The following is a 17,488-nucleotide window of genomic DNA, read 5'->3' on the forward strand; positions in this document are numbered from 1 at the left end:
AAGAGTCCTACACTCCACTGACTGAGCCAGCCAGGCACTTAGAGCGGGAAATTGATGAAAACTAGAGTGACTTCAAAATCAGGAAGAATGATTTAGCTTGTAAAAGGCAAACAACTAAAGGTGGAAGGTCAGTCCTTGGCATTGTATTATCTGGAGACCTATTCAGGATTTTGGGGACTAGGCTTCTTTCACTTAAGTGTTTTTTTCCTGGGTATCAATTCTATGCTAGGCCCTGAGGATACAAAATGAAAAGGTATATGGCCTCCATGTTGGGGTGGAGCCTGCTTAAGATTGGCTCCCTCTCCCTTTGCCTCTCTCCCCCCAAATAAGTTAATTTAAAAACAAACAAATCAATTAATTAAATAAAAGCAAACCTGGAGGAAAAAAATTCAATAGTAAAACAAACAAAACGGGTGCCTGGGTCGCTCAGTCAGTTAAGCATCTAGACTCTTAATTTTGGCTCAGGTTGGTGAGATCGAGCCCTGCATCAGGCTCTGCTCTGACAGCGTGGAGCTTGCTTGGTGTTTTCTTTCTCTCTCTCTCTCTTTGCCCCTCCCCGTTCTTGTGCTTGCACGCACGCACACATGCTCTCCCAAAATAAATAAACATTTAAAACAAAACAGAAAAACAGACAAAACAAAGTAAAAAGGCATCATCCAGGCCCTCAGTCAGGATGCTTTATCTAGTTGGATAGATATCTAGTTGGAAGAGATTGGATATTTAGATACCTCTAATGGAGGTATGTAAAAACAGCATAGTGGACAGAGTATCCAATACCTGGGGGAAGTAGGAAAGACTTCATAGAAGTCGTTCTTATTGAAGAGAAGAGAAAAAGTTTTGGTAGCCCAGGAGGGCAAGCTGAGTAAATTGTGTTTCTGGACATTGAAAACCCAAGGAAGAATGCTTTGCGGGAAGAGTCCAACAAAGAACAAAATGAAAGGTAAGACTGCAGTGGACAGTAATGGAGGATGAGCCTGAATAAGGGCAGGCAGACCACTAAGAGTCTTGACTACCACCCTGGAGTGTTACCACTTAGTACATGTACTATTGTGATTGATTTTGAAGTAAAGCATCTCTCAAATGACCCATCCGTGTCGCTTTTCAAACACAGTCATTAGGAGTTATTGGAATGATTTCACAAATGGTTATGTAGACTGACATTGGCATGCATGGGATTTGAGAAACCTTGAAATAAGTTATTCATTTGAAAAAATGTATTTTAGTTTTAGAAAAAATAGAAATTATTTTAGTTCTGTTTAAAGAAATTTTGTTCAGGTTTTCAGAGATGAATTGGACGAGATGGATCATACCCCTTTGTTCTCTTTTTAAAAATTTTTAATTTTAGAGACCAAGCAGGGGAGAGGGGCAGAGGGGGAGAGAGAGAATCTTAAGCAGGCTCCATGCTCAGTGCAGAGCCCAACATGGGGCTCAGTCCCAGGACCCTGCGATCATGACCTGAGCTGAAACCAAAAGTCCTATGTTCAACTGACTGAGCCACCCAGGTGCCCCCCCATTTTTTCTCTCATCAGTAAACGAGCATATGTGTAAGACATCTCTCACTAGCCAGATTGGGAATTCTGTCTGGTCCTGAAGAAGCAAAAAGAGTGAAAAGGATGAAGGCCCTTGAATGTCTGAGTCTAAATCTAGACCTTTCTCTCAGTAACTCAGAATCAAACTCTAGTTCCCATTTCAGGCATAGACCAGATTTGAGTCATGGGGAAAAACACAGTCTTTGGAACTAAATAACCATCATAATTTAACGTAAGTACTGGAGCCTCAGTTTTCTCATTTGCAAAAGGGGATGGCAATTTAAATTAATTGAAAGGATTAAGCCAGAGAATACATACAGTAATATACATGAAATGTTCTGAAGACTGCTCTCTAATGTTAGTTCCTCCCCCAACCCCTTCAGCAAGTTTAGGTGTGGTCTTTCGATGAATACACTAAACAGCTGTTAGAATCTCCAGAGCTTGGTTTACAAAGATGACTAATGCAGTTTCTAACCTCCAGGAAGTTTCTTCCCTTCTGGAAGTTTCTTCTCTTCCAGTTTTATCCCTTAGTGTTTCTTAAACTCTGGCTTAGGGACTAATCACTTGAAAGAACTAGTTTTTAGTTTAAAAGAATCACTTTTAAAGAACTTTAAAAATACATATTCTCAAGCCCATTCCAAAGAATCTGATTTGATTAGTCTGAGATGGAGACTAGGAATCTACCTTAATATTAAAAAAAAAAAAAAAGTTTATTTGAGAGAACAAGAGAGAGCTTGCGCATGACTGTGTGTGTGCAAGGGAAGAGCACAGACAGAGAGAAGGAGAGAGAGAGAGAGAGAGTGGGAGAGAGAAAATCCCAAGTAGGCTTCATGCTCAGCGAGGAGCCTGACACGGAGACCGTGACCTGAGCCAAAATGAAGAGTCTCATGTTCCCCCGACCCCCGACTGAGCCACCCAGGCACCCCCAAATCCACCTTTTTAAACAAAGCAGCCCAAAGGATTTGGATAGAGTCCATCTGATATATTTTGAGAATTTTGATCTAGAGGGATGCTATTAATTGTAATGTGATGTTTTATATAAAGGTATGCAAGAGGATAATGCCATCTGAGCTGTCATGGAAATTAGGGCAGGAATTTTTTTCAGGAGCTAGAGGAGAATACAAAAGTGTTTTTGAAAAACTGTGTATATACTCATATATACATATGTAAGTGGTTAGAGTAGGCATGCTTTATTTGTTTTAAAATCTACAGTAGACTTTTTGGGGGGGGCGCCTGGGTGGCTCAGTGGGTTAAGCATCCAACTTCGGTTCAGGTTATGATCTTGCCGCCGTCTGTGGGTTCGAGCCCCGCCTCGGGCTGTGTGCTGGCAGCTCAGAACCTGGAGCCTGCTTCGGATTCTGTGTCTCCCTCTCTCTCTGCCCCTCCCCTGCTTGCTCCCTGTCTCTTTCTCAAATAACAAACACTAAAAAAAATAAAAAATTAAAAAAAAAAAATCTTTGTGGGATTGTTCTGGGTTGGAACCTGGCGCTACAACTTACTAGCTTCGTGACCTTGGGCCAGTTATTTCCCAGCCCAACTTTCTTATAAAATACGTAACATCCTACTACTATCATCTTCCTTGTGAGAAGGACAGGAGGAATGGGAAAGACTAACTGACCTTAGGCCCCTAACACGGTAGGCATTCAACAACCGCTTCACCTTATTCAGGGCCTATCCAGAACAGCAGAGGCCTGTTTTAGGGAGATCCAGACCTTAAAACATGACAACGTATCGCGAAGCGCTGGATTGTAGATAACGAAGTGACAACACTAAGTGCTACAGAGAATGACCTCCGTGGCAATGACAAATCACCCAGGCCGCCTCCACCGAAACCAGGAAAAAGGAGGGGTGGGATGGAAGGCCAGAAACTCAGGTGCCTCGGGAAAAAAATCTCCTTTAACTTTGTGGTTGCGAAAGCAGGAGCTCTTTATGCTTGGATGGTATTTGCAATGAAGGGGAGAAAAAGGAAGTGGTTTGCAGGGCATTCGCTCTAGGTGGTTCTCCAATGCGCTTCGCCTCAGACCAGCTCCTGGAAGGTTAACCCCACACCAATCAAGTAGTTAGCACCTTTGGCTGGGAGAACTTAATAAAATGGCGTTAGTTGGGAGTCTCAAAGCCCTCGCGAATGGTCAGTTCAGTATTAACTGGGAGCGCGTCGCCAGATTTCGTCGCGCCCGCACCCACAGGGCTTACACCCACATTCAGAGGCATCCGCCCACCCCGGGAAGGAGTAGACTTGAGAGGCACTTTTAAGAGCGGTTAAGCGAAGACTCAAACGAGCCCTGGTGGCGAGGCAAAACCGAGCACCGAATGTCGTGGCCCTGACACTTGTGGAGCAGAAGGGTTCCACTGAAGCGTGCCACCTAATCACTGCGAAGAAGTCCCCTGAGGAGGGCCAAAATGGCGACGGACCCCACTTGGCACAGCCCTGCTCCCTCCCCCACGTCGGGAGGTTCCCGTAACGCCCATTGGCCAAGTTGGAGGCGGTGCCTGGCTTCCTTCGCCGCCTCATTGGACTGAGTGACTGAGGGAGACGCCAACGCTTCTCTGCCCACTCCAGAATCCCGCCCTCAGAGTTCATTCGGCGTTTAATTGGCTTTCCGTTCGCGTCAATTTGCGTCCTATCTTGTCTTTTTTTCAGTGTTAATCCAATCAGAACTTTCCTGGCTGCCCGCCTGATTTCTGATTGGTTTTGATCAGCTTCATCTATCCCATTTCTGCCTACTTCTTACCACCTCCCACCAGGGACTTTGCCCAGGCATGTCCAGGGTTCTGGTTGGTCGTTATTCTGTCATTCCAATCAAAGCTCTTCCTATCCCTACCGCTCAGAGAGCCCGCCTGGCGGCTGACTGGTTTCTTTCCAAGCCTATCATCACCAGCTCCCGCCCACCCTCACTTCCTGCGTCTTTCATTGGCTTTTAAAACTGAGAGGGCGGCCTCCTTGGGCGGACACCCGGCACGCAACTTTGTCTTACACGCCTCAGAGAGCAAGCGAATCTTGCCATTGGACAGCCTGCCCGTCCTTCTTCTTCATGTCCCTCCTTTCTCCCTCCCTCATTGGGCGGGGCAGCAGTGAAGGGGCGGGGCCGAGGCCGGGCTTGTGGCGCGCTGCTCCCTCCTCCTTACCCCCCCCCCTCCCTGTCCGGTCCGGGTTCGCTTGCCTCGTCAGCGTCCGCGTTTTTCCTGGCCCCCCCCAACCCCCCCGGACAGGACCCCCTTGAGCTCGTCCCTCAGCTGCCACCATGAGCGGTAAGGATGAGTCCACTCCACGCTTAGGGGTGGGAGGGGAGTGAGGGGGCGCGCGCGAGGGCCGACCGGGCGGTCCCCGCCGTGAGGGGGGGCGGGCGGGAGGCGGCGGCGGCGGCCTTGGTCCCGCCCGGGGCGGAGGGAAGGGAGGGAGAAGGGGCAGTGGCGGGGCCTGCGAGAAAGAGGGGGATGGGCCGCCCGCCCCGGGGGAGGGGGCAGCGTGGCCTCGCCCGCCCCCTGCCCGCCCCGGCCACGGGGGACGGGCCTTACCCCCCACTATTCGGCGGCCCGCCTGAGGCTCCTCCCGCCGGGGGCTGGAGCCGCGGGGGCGGCCCGAACAGTGCAGGCCCCGCCCGGGCCAACCGCCTCCCTGGTCCGCCCTCTGGTCGCCGCCTGCCCCAAGGCCCTCCCCTCCCCCCGTAGATTTCCCCTCCCCCCCACCGTCCCGCCCTTTCCACGCCCCTCACCCCGAAACCGCCCTTTCCCTCTAGGGTCCGCCCTCTGTCTTCCCCGAAAGCTCCAGATTCTTAACCTCTGGACCCCTTTAGCCCCTTTAGCAGTATTCACAAATGTTTCCTCACTCACACTTTTTGTTCTTTTTACCTTGCCCCTCTTCTATTGTTGCTTTTTACACTTGAATTTTCTTTCTTCATATCCTTTGACCCTAATTTTAGCAAGATTTCCATCCACCCACATGTTGTTTTTTGCCTTACCTATCTATCCTTCTCCTTTTTTCCCCCCCGGGATACTTTTTTATATTTTGAAACTCTTTGAGCATGTCCACTGCTCCTCATATTTTCTATACCCAAAGCACATTTTCAATGTTTTAGGAGTTTAATTTTGTGCAAGGGGGAATTGAGGCCCAGTTTTAGCATTACCCAGCCTAGTTTATGTTCTGTATGTCCTACAGCTGTCCCTTTTCCAAGCCACTTTTTTTTTGTTTTTTACGTTAGTGCTTTAAACCATACTGATGTTTCTGTTTTATCATATCATTTTACCTTTTTTCTTTCTCCAACTTTAAGTTGTTTGTCTCTAATTTTTAGACCAAGATCACTCCATGGATGAAATGACAGCTGTGGTGAAGATTGAAAAAGGAGTTGGTGGAAATAATGGGGGCAATGGTAATGGTGGTGGTGCCTTTTCTCAGGCTCGAAGCAGCAGCACAGGCAGTAGCAGCAGTGGAGGAGGAGGAGGGCAGGTAAGTGATAATCAGGACAGACGGGGACATGTTAAGAGAATGTAAATTTTCCTGGATGATTACTGTTTCACAGAAACATTTTTAGGAAGGGGCTGAACCATTTTGTAGCTAGGGACACAGATGATTGGGAGATCCCCTCAGATGAGAATTTCAACAGTGTAGATGGGGCAACTTTTTGTTTCTGTTATTTTTCCCCATTCTTTGCACCTTTTGGCTGTTTATTTGTTTTATACTGCCCCCTGGGCTGGCAGCTGGGTGTCAGTGAACTAACTCCTTTCCTTTCCTATCCTTTCCTTTCCTTTCTTTTCTGGCCAGGAATCCCAGCCATCCCCTTTGGCTCTGCTGGCAGCAACTTGCAGCAGAATTGAGTCACCCAATGAAAACAGCAACAACTCCCAGGGCCCGAGCCAGTCAGGGGGCACAGGTGAGCTTGACCTCACAGCCACACAACTCTCACAGGGTGCCAATGGCTGGCAGATCATCTCTTCCTCCTCTGGGGCTACCCCTACCTCAAAGGAACAGAGTGGCAGCAGTACCAATGGCAGCAATGGCAGTGAGTCTTCCAAGAATCGCACAGTCTCTGGTGGGCAGTATGTTGTGGCTGCCACGTCCAACTTACAGAACCAGCAAGTCCTGACAGGATTACCTGGAGTGATGCCTAATATTCAGTATCAAGTAATCCCACAGTTCCAGACCGTTGATGGGCAACAGCTGCAATTCGCTGCCACTGGGGCCCAAGTGCAGCAGGATGGTTCTGGTCAAATACAGATCATACCAGGTGCAAACCAACAGATCATCACAAATCGAGGAAGTGGAGGCAACATCATTGCTGCTATGCCAAATCTACTCCAGCAGGCTGTCCCCCTTCAAGGCCTGGCTAATAACGTACTCTCAGGACAGACTCAGTATGTGACCAATGTACCAGTGGCCCTAAATGGGAATATCACCTTGCTACCTGTCAACAGCGTTTCTGCAGCTACCTTGACTCCTAGCTCTCAGGCAGTCACTATCAGCAGCTCTGGGTCCCAAGAGAGTGGTTCACAGCCCGCCACCTCAGGGACTGCCATCAGTTCTGCCAGTTTGGTATCATCACAAGCCAGTTCCAGCTCCTTTTTCACCAATGCCAATAGCTACTCAACAACTACTACCACCAGCAACATGGGAATTATGAACTTTACCACCAGCGGATCAGCAGGGACCAACTCTCAAGGGCAGACACCCCAGAGGGTCAGTGGGCTACAGGGGTCTGATGCTCTAAACATCCAACAGAACCAGACATCTGGAGGCTCTCTGCAAGCAAGTCAGCAAAAAGAGGGAGAGCAGAACCAGCAGACACAGCAACAGCAGCAAATTCTTATCCAGCCTCAGCTTGTTCAAGGGGGACAGGCTCTCCAGGCCCTCCAAGCAGCGCCATTGTCAGGGCAGACCTTTACAACTCAAGCTATCTCCCAGGAAACCCTCCAGAATCTCCAGCTTCAGGCTGTTCCAAACTCTGGCCCCATCATCATCCGGACACCAACAGTGGGGCCCAATGGACAGGTCAGTTGGCAGACTCTTCAGCTGCAGAATCTCCAAGTTCAGAACCCACAGGCCCAGACAATCACCTTGGCCCCAATGCAGGGCGTTTCCTTGGGGCAGACCAGCAGCAGCAATACCACCCTTACACCCATTGCCTCAGCTGCCTCCATCCCTACCGGCACAGTCACTGTGAATGCTGCTCAGCTCTCCTCCATGCCTGGCCTCCAGACCATTAACCTCAGTGCATTGGGTGCTTCAGGAATCCAGGTGCACCAGCTTCCAAGCCTGCCCTTGGCTATAGCAAATGCCCCAGGTAAGCCTCCAATCTTTTACATTAATTTCCAGAGCTAAATAGCATCTTAACTGCAACCGTTGGGTCTAAGGAAGGAAATAGACACTTTCGTGGGTAACAGTTTCTTGAGAGCGAGTTGATTAGAGAAATGGCAATGATTCTGTTTAAGTCATTTGGAACTGACTTAACGGAAACTTTTTTTCAGTTAATCTCATGAGAAAGGAGCACTTCTGGGCAGCGTCCCTGGGGTCACTGTACTTCCAGTGCCTTTGGTGCTACAGAACAAGGGTCGGCAACTTTTTCTGTAAAGGGCCAGATAGTAAATATTTTAGGGCTTGTGAGACATGTAGTATTCTTTTTGTTTTGTTTTTTTTTTGCAACTTTTTAAAAACGTAAAACCATTCTTACCTCAAGGGCTTTATTTGGCGTACAAGCCCACCCCTTTGTAAGATAAGAATTGATTATAAACTTGACCTCTTTGTATGACAGTTACTAAATAATCAGATATTTCTTATGAACTGTAAGTCTTAAGTGAGGGAAAAGTGACGTAGTGGATTCCGGAAGAATTTGTAATGAAATAAATTTCACGGTTAATTTTTAGTTAGCTAGAGTATCCTATTTTCTGAGCAAGCCGGTTAATTAAAGTTTAATTTTTTAAACTTCTGGTTACCTTAAAAGTGGAATCTGTATGCCTCCCCTTACACTAATGTATATTTTCAGTAAGCTTGCTGGGTGGTTCTGGTACTTCCTAGATGAGAAAACCACTTCCTACACTGCTTTGAAAGTAATGTATGGTTGAGAAGGGAGGGTAGAGAAAGGGAGCATGGCCTGGAATGGAGTGGGGAGGTGGAATTGAGAGGAGTTAGGAATAAGGAGAGCATTGAAGGGAAAAAGAGTCCTCGGGGAAGAGGTATGTATTGGAATGTATGTTGAATCAGTTGACCACAATATTCAATTATTCATTTTGAACAGTGTTTCACTGTTGGTTAATTTGAAATTTGAAACGTGTCCATTTAAAAAAGTGAAAGTCTGTTTAGAATTTTGTCATTTTAAATTCTGTGGCAATAGAGCTAATCTTTAATAAGGTACAAGAAAATGATTCTATAGATTTTTATATTCTGCCATGATATATAAAAATTATGATGGGAAATAGTTTAATGTCACCAAACTTCTAGTTCTGTTGGAATACATGTGGGTTTATGAATTGTTTACTTTTATTAGAGTTCTCAGTTCATTTTTTTAAAAAGTTTTATTTAAGTAATCTCTACACCCCACGTGGGGCTTGAACTCATGACTCTGAGACCAAGAATTGAATGCTTTTCTCACTGATCAGCCAGGTGCCCCAAGTTCTCATTTCATTTATACTGGTTTTTACATTAAAGAGGATAATAAATAGACAACCATATTTCCTGTCTCCTGCAGTTTTGGAAAATGGTGATGGGGGAGGGGGGGATCTGTTCAAGTTCCCTAACTTTTTTACATTCTTGAGGTCATGTTTAGAATGATGACATTTTGAGCCTTAAGATAACAATTTTCTTAATAAATTGGAGATCTTGGAATAGAAAGTTAGAGCTGGAAGGGGCCTAAGAAATCATCTAGTACAACTGCCTTATTTTCTAGAAGAGGATGTTGAGGTATGAAGAAGCAGTTAAGTGGCCAGACTACAGCCAGAGCTAGGGCTTGTGGTTAGTTTTAACTTAGGACATGAGAAATCTTTAGATTGTTAAAAATGTTTTAGAAAAGCTGTCTTTGCTTCTTTGAAATTTAATGTTCTAGAGTTGGCCAAGTGTTTTATAGGCTAAAAATTATGATAGTAGAAATGGGAAAAAGTTAATGAAAACGAAATTCAGCAGCCTGGAAAATTAGACACTTTGCTGGATAACCTTTACTAGCATGTTTGTTTTCTCTTTGCTCTTAGGTTGTTGTATCCAGCAGTTTTGCTCTTTGTCAAAGGAAGGCAAAACTGCGAGATTGTTCCAGTTAGTAATAATTTGGATCCTTGCAATTTTTAAAAGGTTTATAACTTAGGCTCTGGAGAACAGTTATGAGGTACTCTCATTGCTAAATCATGCTCTGGGGAAGCCTGCCATTTAATATGTCATAGGATAGGGCTACCTAGCTATTATTGATGGTCTCTGAGCTCAAGAAAATGCATGCCTTTCTGTAAAGTAGCAGCAGCTTGACATTCACTAATGAAAGAATGAGCCTCTGAAAGGCCATTTTGTGAGAGTTGGGATTGGTTGCTTCATTAATAGTGGTTTCTGAAGAGAAAAGTTTCCTTCTTTCTGGTTAGTCTTCTGCAACATTTTTTTCCCCTTCAGTTGATCTAACTTTATCCTTAATGAAAGCTAATAAAATCGTTTCCTAGAAGCCTTAATGCTGTTCAGCAGTTGCCTGGCTGCTAAAAATGGCTCATTTTACCCCCTTACTGGTATATAGTGATTTTACTGGAAAAGCTCAATCTCTTGCCAGTATAATGTAGTAGAAAGAGCATTGAATGTGAAGTCCTGTTGTGAGGTATAGCTTGGTGGATAGATACATAGCATTCTACAAAATGAGACTTTATTACATGGTTGTGGAAGCCTGCAGCCTCCTTGGTGTTCACTTTGTTTACTTTTATTATTTTTAAAAATCATCTTTTAGAAATCATTTAAGCTCCCCTGTTGACTTTCACTGTTTATTTTTGTTTGCTGAATACACAGGCAAAAGCACAAACTTAGAACCAAAGTAAGCCACCCATCTCAATATCCTGTGTTTTTTATGGCTCAGCCCCTGGTGGGTGGTAGTGAGGAAGGGACCACCCAGTAAACTAAGTTTAATTTCTAGACAGTGAAATGATCTATGGGCTCCGAGGGGTTTTTGTTGTTGTTGTTGTTGTTGTTTTGTTTTAAGTTATCTGCAGCTTGTTTTGTTGTCTTTTAAATCAACACCCTTTCCTCTCATTTTGTAGTTACACTCTCACAGATCTTGTGTTTTTGTGTTTTTTTTTTTCCAGTTTAAAGCTTCAGGTTTTTTCTCAGACACTGCTATGTCCTGAAAACTCTTCTACCAGGTTGGGGGGTGGGGGTGCAGCTTTGAAAGACAGTTTGTATGACTTCGTGGGAGTTCTGCCTAATAAAGAGTTCAGGGCTGGTCTTTGGCAGGAGAATAGAACATATTTCCTTGATGGCTATAATTCACTCAGTTAAATTTCAGGCACTAAAAATAAAAATCTCACATCTGCTTGGTTTTATCGGGGTGAGGAAAATGTCTTCTCTTAGAAGTTAAGTTAAATGTGATACCAGAGTTAGTTTGCCAACAGTGTCGCTAAACTTGCGGTCAGATTGCCTAGACCTAATTTGTTAAAAAGTTGCATTTTAGACTAGGGTACCTGAACAATGTAAATGGGTTTAGCTGATTTGAATGTGTTTAGAATTATTCTAGGGCAAAAGATTAAATGAGATAATTTTCTTTTTTAAAATAATATACTTTATCAAATATAACATCACATGTTTCTGCATCGTTTGCCTTTTTTATCTAATGTTATATTTGTTTCTGAAGGTGATGTTAGTGTTTTTAAGTGATTTCAATTTAAGTAGAAAAGGTCTCCTTTAAAATCTAGGTGCCTTCATTGATTTGAAAAGAATGAGAAGACAGTCCTCAGACCTTGTCAGTTGCTCCTATTTATTCATTCCAGTGGCTTTCTGTAAATGACGTCATTGTTAAATCACGTTGCATTGTGTAATGTGGCCATTTTAGTTCTTAATTAAATAACAAGAGCACAAGGGTGCCTAGTGTTTCAGAAAAGTTTAATATCTATTCTGTTCTCATATCTCCCTTTCCTTTTAACTGTTCCACTTTGTAAAGTAGCATTTAAATGTTGCCACTAATAATTTAGTTTTCCTCATTCCTTGCTTCTAATTGTTTTGTTTTCTCTCCTTGAAAATGTTTTAAGATGTAAAATGAACATCTGTGGAAAAGCTCTGTTACATAATGCTTTGTAAGTTATTTATCAGATGTCTAACCATTAATGGATAATATTAGTTGAACTTTTTTACTTTGATGTTTATTGTTCTTCATATTTCCTACAGAAGGTGTGTCATAATAATGCTATTCCTTTCTCTAACATTTAGCATTATTATTCGGGCTTGTGTGCCTAACCATTATTTTAAAGTGTATATGCCCTCATTATGATTATATTATTAATACCATGCTAGGTTTTAAGAATTGTTTCCCTTAGAAGACCCTGAAAAAGTTTCTGTAGAAAGATTTATTTTTTTATTTTTTATTTTTTAGAGTTGGTTGCAAATTTAAGCTGGAAGTTGAATTGTACTTTTGCTTCAGTGTTTTTAAAACTCTGAATAGCTTATGGAAACTGGGCAGTATTACTTGTTTGACAACTTTGGATGTGCCTTTCTAATTTACTGTAAATCGTCCTATGTACAAAATAAATAATGACTTAACAATTTTGAAGGAGTTAAAATATAAAATCCCTATGTGAAGATAGAGACTTGACCGTTAAATGATGAGAGAACTAAATTAAAAATCTATACATCTCTGAAAATGTAAAAAATATTATTTTTATAGGAAAGCAAATGTTTGCTGCAAATAATCTAAAAAAGGTTAAATGCTGTTAAGGTGGATCTTTTCATATTATTCAGTATGTTCTTCGTTGAATTTGACCTTTTTTGATAGATTAAAAATTACAGCTCTTTGCAAACAATACAATTAAGCCAGACTATCAATGGTAGTAGCAACTAAACTGAAGACTGTTAGAGCTGAAAACCCTCAACCCTTCCAGTACCCCCATTTTGACAGAATGTGGAGTAGTTTCAACGACTTGCCAGAGGTCACTGTAACAGATCTTTTGAATTCAGATCAATATCTTTTTCCACTATATTACACTAGTATTTTTTTGTTTTAAGATTTTTATTTTTTAAATGTTTATTTTTGAGAGGGAGAGAGAAGAGAAAAGAGAGGGATGGAGGGGCAGAAAGAAGGGGACAGAGGATCCAAAGTGGGCTCAGTGCCGACAGCAGAGAGCTGGATTGGGGGAAGGGTTCAATCTCACCAGCCGGTGAGATCATGAGCTAAGCCAAAACCAAGAGTCTGACGCTTAATGGCCTGAGCCACCTAGGCACCCCAACAACAACTTCTTCATAAACTTTTTGTTATGAATCATGATTTGTTGTAATCAGATTAATTTGAATTTAATTAAGCAAAATATAAATAATGATGTGATCAAAACATAAAGGAGGAGCAAGATGGCAAAAGAAAAATCAAAGACATGTCGTTACTTTGAAAACATGAAGGTCAGCTATATCATATAGAGATATGTGTGTAGAATGGTGTTATCCCCACCCCCTTTTTCCTTTTTACAGTTAAGGAGATGCGATGTGTTTTCCCTGTTACCTTTCTTATTTTTTTTCCTGATATGCTTGAGACATTTTCATAGCAAACTTTATCTCCTTATTGTTCGTCATCTATTGTTTTCCATGTTATCAGGAAATTCCCTTTCAGTGCCTGCCTTCTCTACCCACCACATTTCTGATTTAAAAAAACAAAAAAACTATCCTGACATACTTGTTGGGGATATAGTTTAACAACTCTTTGAGAGACTATATAGGCCCCAATTTTGTCCAGGCCTTTACATAGACAATGTATAATATCTCTTATGGTCACTGGTGGTATCTGAAAAGTACTATGCCTAGAATTTCTTGCACTCATGTTTATTTTGTTTTAAAGAAGGTAAAAAGCTCTTAACTCTGAAAACTGTATTTGGAAATTTTCCATATTATCAAGAAATTTCTTTGGTTTGGCATTCTCTTAACAGATTATCTTGTTGGTATTATCATGTTTTGAATGGCTTCCTTGTTTAGCATTAAAGGCTGTTAAGAAATTCAGTAATACTCATCGTTAGGTTAACTTACATAGGCATTTACTGAACACCAGTATACTTAGTAATATAATTGCCCCCAGCAGACTTAAGAGTTAGATACAAAAAGTGTAGCAGTGAAAATGGATTCATGCTTTATTCATAGACAAATTTAGCAAAATTTATTGAATATTTACTGTGTGTCAAATGTGCTAGGCTCTCAGAATTCACTGAAACAGATGATGGTCCTTGGCTTTCATGGAGCTCCAATTATTGTTGTGCTATAGTTATCTACTCTTAGTGCACTCCAGAGGGGACAAGTTTTCACACAACGAATACTGACAGTTGCAGAAAATGTATGAAACAATAGGGCCACACTATTTTGGATTTACAGTTTTCTTTTACTGTGTTATATATTGTCAGGTATGTATGTATGTATATATGTATGTATGTATGTGTGTATTTATTTATTTATAGTATTTATTCATCTTAGAACAGGGGAGGGGCAGAGAGAGAGGGAGACACAGAATCCGAAGCAGGTTCCAGGCTCTGAGGTGTCAGCACCTTCATGTTTTCAAAGTAACGAGATGTCTTTGATTTTTCTTTTGCCATCTTGTTCCTCCTTTCTTAAATTTACCATCTTAATCATCTTTAAATGAACAGTTCAATAGTGTTAATTAAGTATATTCACATTGCAGAAGATTTCCAGATCTTTTTTACCATACAAAACTGAAACTGTACCCATTGAACTCGTTTCCCCTCCCCCACCATTCCCTTGCAACCATTATTCTACTTTCTATAAATTTGACTACTTTAGACTACTAATTTGTCACATAAGTAGAATCATAGAGTACTTGTCTTTTTGTGGCTGGCTTATTTCACTTAGCACAATATCATCGAAGTTCATCTATATTGTAGCATATGACAGGATTTCCTTTGTATGGCTGAATAATATTCATTGTATGCATATACCACATTGTCTTTATCTGTTCATCTATCATGGACATTTGGGTTGCTTCTGCCTCTTGGCTTTTGGGAATAGTACTGCTGTGAACTTGGGTGTATAAATAATCTCTTTGAGATCCTGCTTTCAACTCTTTTGCATGTATACCCAGATGTAGGATTGATGGATCATATGGTAATACTATTTTTCATTTTTTGAAAAAATATGCTTACTTTGGTAACTTTGCTTTTACCTTCTATAAAGAAACTTTATTTCCATTTATTTAAAAAACTTGTTTTAATGTTTGTTTATTTTTGAGAGAAAGAGTGTGAGCAGGGGAGGAGCTGAGACAGAGGGAGACACAGAATCTGAAGCAGGTTCCACGCTCTGAGCTATCGGCACAGAGCCTGATGTGGGGCTCGAACTCATGAGCCGTGAGATCATGACCTGAGCTGAAGTCGGGTGCTCAACTGACTGAGCCATCCAGGCGCCCCTCTATAAAGAAACTTTAAAAAAAAAAAAAGAAAAAAAAAACCCTCACATTTTTGTGCTATGTTTATAGTCAGAACTACATTTTTAACTTTTCTGAGTACTTTTCTCATAAGATTATTTCCAAATTTCCTAACCTAATGGAGCAAGATCATTAATATATACATAATAGTTATTATCCAGCTGCTTTTAGGTTACTTAAATCTCGGATGTTTGTAAAGTAAGATGCTTAAAATGGAACTCAAGGGTTGAGATTTGAGACAGGAATTATTGCTGGTTTGGATTGTATAAGAAAAATTGTCATGATATACAATGTGAGCATGCTTTTAATGATAAATCATTCTTAGGTAACTGGTAATTGCTTACCTCTTTATTTTAATTACTTTCGCATAAAACGCCACAAAAAGTAAAGATGGCTTGTTGCTGGCAAACATTTCCCTTTATGGAAATAATTCTGTGATTCCCCCACCCCCCAGCCACAGAAAACTGTTGTCCCAGACAATTGGATATTCTCATCTCTAGCTTATATACTTACTTAGGAAACTGCAGCTTGGCCAGACATCTTGGTGTAATGGTAATTAATCTTTTAGTCAAATGCCTGGTGGGAGCTGTCTTAATAAAAGCTCTAACATATCATCACATTGTATTATTTTTACCTGCAATATGAAGCAAACTCAGATGCATCCAGACTTAAATTACTCGTGGTTCTTTGATTTACTTCTGAAAACGTTTTGACAACTAATTGGTTTATTTATTTTTTAATGTTTTATTTATTTTTGAGACAGAGACAGAGTGTGAGCAGGGGAGGGGCAGAGAGAGGGGGAGACACAAAATCTGAAGCAGGCTCCAGGCTCTGAGCTGTCAGCACAGAGCCTGACGCGGGGCTTGAACTCACAGACTGCAAGATCATGACCTGAGCTGAAGTTGGACCCTCAACCGACTGAGCCACCCAGGCGCTTCCAATTGGTTTGATTCCTTTTTTTTTTTTCTCTTAACATTTATTTATTTTTGAGACAGAGAGAGACAGAGCATGAACAGGGGAGGGTCAGAGAGGGAGGGAGACACAGAATCCGAAACAGGCTCCAGGCTCTGAGCTGTCAGCACAGAGCCCGACGCGGGGCTCAAACTCATGGACTGTGAGATCATGACCTGAGCCGAAGTTGGACGCTTAACCGACTGAGCCACCCAGGCGCCCCTTTGTTTAATTCTTAAAATGTTATTTCGGTAACTAAAATGGAGGTATTGAAAAATATTATATATATTATATTACTTAGGTGTGCCTTACCATAAAAATTTAAGAAATAAACATTTCAACTTAAATAGGCGCATGTTGAAAACATGGGTGGCTCAGTCGATCAAGCAGCCAACTCTTTTTTTTTCTCTGTAATGTTTATTTATTTTTTAACTTGTTTATTTTTGAGAGAGTGCGAGTGGGGGAGGGGCAGAGAGGGGGATGGAAGATCTGAAGCAGGCTCTGTGCTGACTGCAGTGAGCCCAATGTGGAGTTGAACTCACAAATGGAATCATTAGATGACAACCTGAGCTGAAGTCAGATGCTCAACTGACTGAGCTACCCAGCCCCCCACCATGGATATTTATTTTTATTATTTTATTTTATTTTATTTTATTTTATTTTATTTAAAATTTTTTTTTAACATTTATTTATTTTTGAGACAGAGACAGAGCATGAACGGGGGAGGGTCAGAGAGAGAGAGGGAGACACAGAATCTGAAACAGGCTCCAGGCTCTGAGCAGTCAGCACAGAGCCTGACGCGGGGTTCGAACTCACGGACCGCGAGATCGTGACCTGAGCCGAAGTTGGACGCTTAACCGACTGAGCCACCCAGGCGCCCCCATGGATGTTTATTTTTGAGAGAGAGAGAGAGAGAGAGAGAGAGAGAAGAGAGGGAGGGAGGGAGGAGGAGGGGCAGAGAGAGAGGGACAGGGAATCTGAAGTTAGCTTCATGTTGACAGAAAGCCGGATGTGGGGCATGGCCAACTCTTGATTCCTGCTCTGATCATGATTTCCAGTTCATGGGATCGAGCTCTGAGTTGGTCTCTGTGCTGACAGCATGGTGCCTGCTTGGGATTCTCCCTCTGTCTCTCTGCCCCTCCCCCGCTCATTTTCTCTCTCTCTCTCTCTCTCTCTCTCTCTCTCTCTCTCTCTCTCAAATATTAAAAAGTAAAAAACATAGGGACGGAAAATTGTGTAAAAAAATTTTATACTCCATGGACTATTCAGTTTTAAAGTTTATATGTTTATTTTGAGAGAGAGAGAACACATGCACAGGAGGGGCAGAGAGGGAGAGAGAGAATCCCAGGTAGGTCATGTACTGCTTTGCTAGCCTGACTTGGGTTGGAACCCATGAACAGTGAGATCATGACCTGAGCCAAAATCAGGATTCAGACATTCAACCCA

General features: G+C 42.3%; 1 protein-coding gene across 1 annotated transcript in view; it reads left to right on the forward strand.

Annotated features, from left to right (window-relative positions):
• The first annotated feature begins 4,653 nt into the window (after nt 1–4,653).
• SP1 (Sp1 transcription factor) overlaps nt 4,654–17,488 on the forward strand; it is a 37,193-nt gene continuing 24,358 nt past the window's right edge. Inside the window, exons 1-3 of the mRNA XM_060657475.2 lie at nt 4,654–4,778; nt 5,819–5,973; nt 6,289–7,804. Coding sequence (XP_060513458.1) covers nt 4,772–4,778; nt 5,819–5,973; nt 6,289–7,804 — 1,678 coding nt within the window. The 5' untranslated portion in view covers nt 4,654–4,771. The remainder of the gene's footprint in view (nt 4,779–5,818; nt 5,974–6,288; nt 7,805–17,488) is intronic.

This window comes from Panthera onca, chromosome B4 (genome assembly GCF_046562875.1).
Source record: "Panthera onca isolate mPanOnc1 chromosome B4, mPanOnc1 haplotype 2, whole genome shotgun sequence".
Classification (NCBI taxonomy): domain Eukaryota; kingdom Metazoa; phylum Chordata; class Mammalia; order Carnivora; family Felidae; genus Panthera; species Panthera onca.